This window comes from Salvelinus sp. IW2-2015, linkage group LG4p, assembly GCF_002910315.2.
Source record: "Salvelinus sp. IW2-2015 linkage group LG4p, ASM291031v2, whole genome shotgun sequence".
NCBI classification, from domain to species: domain Eukaryota; kingdom Metazoa; phylum Chordata; class Actinopteri; order Salmoniformes; family Salmonidae; genus Salvelinus; species Salvelinus sp. IW2-2015.
Genome location: NC_036841.1, coordinates 4,958,789 through 4,963,993, shown reverse-complemented (window position 1 = coordinate 4,963,993; position 5,205 = coordinate 4,958,789). Strand labels below are relative to the sequence as shown.

The following is a 5,205-nucleotide window of genomic DNA, read 5'->3' as shown; positions in this document are numbered from 1 at the left end:
GGACGGGAGGGAGCGAGCGGACAAGGGAGGAGGAGGACCGCGAGCGAGAGCGAGGGAGGCGAGCGAGCGAGCGAGAGCAGCGAGGCAGAGGGGAGCGAGCGAGACGAGAGGAGGAGCGACGCGAGACAGATGGAGGCGAGCGAGCAGAGGGAGGGAGCGAGCGCAGAGCGGGAGCGAGCAGACAGAGAGAGGGACGAGAAAAAGGAGATAGGGAGCGGAACAGGAGGAGGGAGCGAGACAGGGGGAGCGAGCCGAGACAGAGGGGGGAGCGAGCGAACGACAGAGGGGGGAGCGACGCAGACAGAGGGGGAGCGAGCGAGACAGAGGAGGACGCACGAGCGGAGACAGAGGGAGGGATGCGAGCGAGACAGAGGAGTGAGCGATACAGAAGAGCGAGCGAGCGAACAGAGGAGCGAGCGAGACGAGGACGCGAGCGAGACAGAGGGAGCGAGCGAGACAGAGGAGGGAGAGAGGTAGGAAGGGAGCCAGCCAGCCAGAGGGAGGGAGCCAGAGGAGGGAGGGGAGCCAGAGAGAGGGGAGAGGCGGAAGAGGGAGCGGCACGGAGGGAGTGGGCGAGCGAGACCGGAGGGAGCGGGCGAGACGGAGGGAGGGAGCGACGGAGGGAGCGGGCGGCGAGCGAGACGGAGGACGCGGGCGAACGAGACGGAGGGAGCGGTGCGAGCGAGACGGAGGGAGCAGGCGAGCGGCGCGAGCGAGACGGAGGGAGTGGGAGACGAGACGGAGGGAGTGGGCGGACGAGACGGAGGGAGCGGAGCGGACGAGACGAGGGGACGGAGCGAACGAGACGGAGGGAGCGGCAAGCGAGACGGAGGGAGCAGGCGTAACGGAGCGAGCGAGCACGGAGCGGAGTGCACGATGGAGCGAGACGGAGGGGGCGGGAGAGCGAGCAGACGGAGGAGTGGCAAAGACGGGAGGGAGCGGGCAAGAAGACGGGGGAGCGGGCAAGAGAGACGGCGCGGGAGCGCGGCAAAGAGAGACGGGGAGCGGGCAAAGCGAGACGCGGGGGAGCGGGCGAGAGGGGGTGACGAGAGAGCGAGAGCGAGGACGTGGAGATGGGCGCGGCGAGAGCAGCGAGGGAGCCGGCGAGACGGAGCGGACGGGGGAGAGCGGAGCCGGGCGCGAGCGGGCGATTGAACGGTGAGAGGAGCGGCAGACAGGAGGAGCGAGCGCGAGACGGACAGGGAGAGGCGAGCTCGGATGAGAGAGACAGGGAGAGCGAGCGAGAGAGACAGGGAGAGCAAACGAGAGAGACAGGGCGAGAGAGTCGGGGCGCGAGCGAGAGAGACAGGGGAGAGACAGGGCGCGAGCGAGAGAAACAGGGGAGAGACAGGGGGAGACAGAGAGTGAGCTTGGTTAACCGTCATGAAGAAGTGGTGGGTTTAAATAGATCACAAGTGATGTTCCAGTGATGTTACAACATACCTCTGGGTTTGTGAGTTTACCCCTCCATAAAAAGTGATCCAGAAATCAAACCAGTATCCCAATTCCATAGACAGCTTATGTGGAATAAAATTGTTGTTTGGTGTGAATCTTGACGTCAGATTTAGCAAGAGGCACAATACGATCATCTTATGAAATCACCCAACCAAAGTGTGAACTCAAATCCACTTCAAGAAAAGAAAATCAAACACTTTGCAGAACAAAAAAATGGGGGGGAAGGAGTGTCAAAAAAAGAGAAGAACTTTCATGGTGTTTTCCTCAGGGATGACGACTAGACAAACTGACAGAACGTGTTGAAAATACACTCAATATACTCAGACAGAATGAAAAGATGGGATGTCGTTGACTGCATCCCAAATGCCACCTCATTGCCTATTAAGTGCAATTATTTTGATCAGGGCCCCTGTGGCCCTGATCAGAAGTAGTACACTAAATAAAGAATAGGGTGCCATTTGATTTTGTCTTGAGCCAGGACAGAGCAACAACAGAGCATGCTAGGTAGGTAGGTAGGTAGGTAGTGAGGTAGTGAGGAGGGAAACTCACCATGGAGTTTTAATGGCAAAACATCCTGCCCCAAAGAGGTAAGGTCTTCATGGGGGAGGGAGAGATACACAAAGAAGAGATAGATGGAAAAACCATTATTAGCCAGTCAGACACTTTTCAGCTTAAATTTTTGACCTGTCTGTTTAAGCGTACAAGACACATAAAGCAGGAAGCAAACTGTCCGTGTTAGAATTGATCTGAAACCTGGGACCTGCCTCAACAACTCAGACCATTCTGTAAAGTGCAGTACCATACGTTGGTAGAGGACGTATGTGTGTGTGCTTGTCTCAGTGTGTGTTGTACCATACTTTTGGCAGAGGAAGCGTACTAGCATACTTTTCCTTTTAGCTATTAATCAACTTTTTTTCTTCTCCTTCTTTTAAGGAAAGAGTATGAATAAGTAATACAAAGTACTGACGATAAATCATGGTATGGTTTTGTTCAGACATTGGAACAAGGCATTTCAGTTGTTTTTATATATCTTAAACCTTTACACTCGCGGGAATTGGCCTATATGGACACGGCTAAATTGATATGTTTCTTCCAGAAGAAATATGAAAAGCATATGCATAAGCATGGTAGCAATTGAAAGGTAAGAGTTTAAAGAAGATGGGAAAATTATTAGACCAAAGTTGAGGACAACAGTTCACCTGACACAAGAATCCAAACATTACACTGCTGATTTTGTGCTTTTCACCACATTTGTTGGTAACGAAAAGAATCTTGCTACATTGAGTAACATGATAAGAAAATTCCTGGAAAATATGGGGTAGGTGCAACATAAAACAATGACAAGGGTTTGAGTGAGAGGACTAACTGGTGTCTCCAAGTGGTCACAGTTCCTAAGTCATTTCAATGTATTTTTATGACTCAAAGAAAAGTCTTCAACTATAATACCCTGACTACACCGCTCACGTCGCGTGCACAAAATARATTTAGCGATCTGTGTTATTCAATTATTGCACCCACACTGCTCGCACGCATCAACGAGCGTCTGCGTTTCCAAGGGCTAAAATAGAAGTCATTCCTATTTCTGACGCAGATTGCGCTGCACGTCCTGCCTCTCCCATCTCCTCAAAGGTTTATAGAAGCAGGTACCCACGTGCCATCTCCTCATTGGTTATACCCACGTGGGTRATTGAAAGACGAACTGTTGTCGGTTGTCGTGGTAATACTATGAAAGTTTAGATGCCAATCACCATATATGTTAAATGATGAAAAGGCCTGGAAGGAGGAGAGATGGCTAGAAACGATTCGGTTGACCGTTTTTATGTKTGGATTAATTGTCGGAGTAGAGGACCTTGTGCATTTCAGGTAAAATAACAACCTAATGTTCATATCCCAGGACAAATTAGCTAGCAACAGCAAGCTAGCTAAATAGGACAAATTAGCTAGCAAGTGCAAGCTAAATTGCCATAAATGTTTAATGCTTTTCGACCTGTCCCCAAATTAATGTCATTGGTTCAGAGTTTGTTTTGATATTTTAACCTGCGTGTCATGATCGTGTTTGGTGTGGGGGGACAAAATAAATTCATGCACGATGGCGCACGCGCGCAGCCGGTTTGGGTTCCGTGTGAGGTGTCTCCTAGCTGTGACGTTGAGGAACTACAGCAAGCACACTTGTAGCTGTTTTGTTTGGAACACAACCCTGCAATCACACAATTACTGTTGTTGTTCACGCAATCCCAAAACGGGCCATTATAAATCACAATCTGGTTGAGGCGGGCATAATTTGAAAGCTTGTTATATTGCCAACATGACTAGAAAAGTTATAAAATACGATCTTGTTAGGCTTTCACAGGGCAATTCAGATTGTAATTCTGGTGAGCATAGAAAGTAGTCATGAGTACATTCAGATGTGTGTTCCAAGGCAAATGACCTTCACAAAGGACAAAACATGGGCTCATTCTGTTCAGAASAACCCAGGGTGTTACGCCATGTCATCTTGTAACTGTACAGTACATCACAAATAGTGATCATAAACGTTGACACTGTATTTGACATGAGTTTTATCATATGGAAATGTAAAGTGCACGTTTGGCTTGCTCGTATAACATCAAACCGGTATTTATTATAATTCTCAATGTCTCGTCTTTCAAGATGCATTGAGTCTTCTTAATTTACCACATGGCCCTCACTCAGACAAAACAATAGCAAAAGTTGCCCAATTAGTGGGAGGGATTGGGGCAACTTCTTGCTGTGCACGGTGCTCAAGTTCATAAAGGCTGTCAGTCAAAACCCATTCAGAGCTGTGAAGCGGAGACCCTGAGCTCTGACGTCATTTATAGCATGTTACTGAACAGCCACTGCGTTCTAAATTAAGGCACTTATCAGAGCCCAAAGCTGCCATTTTCAACCAGTATGTGGATATGAGTGTAATGGGTTAAAAGAGAGAAAAAACTTTGCTTAGGGTGTTCCCAAGGAATCAGATATGCCCTACAGAATCAGTCATATAAAATCAAGTATGATCAAGTTTGTTCCAATGCCAATTAAACATTGTGGTTTATGGATAAGGTATACTGCAGCACAATTACTTTGTTTGAGAAGAACAGCATATGTCTGGATATGACTTATTTTTACGGGTGAGTGTGTATTTGTTTATGCATTGTCTGTGAGTATTCGTGTGTGTTTGCAAGCGTCTGAGGGTGTGGGCGAGTGTGTGTCCGGTGGTCTTTTTTTGAGTGTGTGTGCATTCCCCGGGCCAGTGTTTACGAGCCATTAGGAGTGGGAGTGTGTTCCTGTGTTTACCCTGCATGTTCAGAGATAGTGACAGACCCCTGTAAACAGTTTACAGTAAACAGCCTTTTCCCAACAGTAATAATGGCCAGATGAGGCTGAACTTTGTCCCTGAACACAGCAGACCACATCAGTACGGCAGGAACTCTCAAATGGCACCCCATTCCCATTATAGTGCACTACTTTTGACCAGAACCCTATGGAGCCTTGTCAAAAGCAGTGCACTATATAGGTTGCCATTTGGGAGGCAGTCAAGGCCACTGGCCAATCAAAGCACGGCACGCCACTTCTTTATATTATCTGCTGCAGAGGGACGGGGCATCTGTCTGAATCTCTCCAGACTAGCACGGCACCGTGTGTGTGTGTAGACTAGCAGGGCACCGTGTGTGTGTAGACTAGCACGGCACCGTGTGTGTGTGTGTAGACTAGCAGGGCACCGTGTGTGTGTGTAGACTAGCAGGGCAC

General features: G+C 49.2%; 1 protein-coding gene across 1 annotated transcript in view; it reads right to left on the bottom strand.

Annotated features, from left to right (window-relative positions):
* LOC111956788 (BCAS3 microtubule associated cell migration factor-like) overlaps positions 1-5,205 on the bottom strand; it is a 401,535-nt gene that overhangs the window by 267,516 nt on the left and 128,814 nt on the right. Inside the window, 1 exon segment of the mRNA XM_070436727.1 lies at positions 2,005-2,049. Within this exon segment, the coding sequence (XP_070292828.1) occupies positions 2,005-2,049 (45 nt within the window).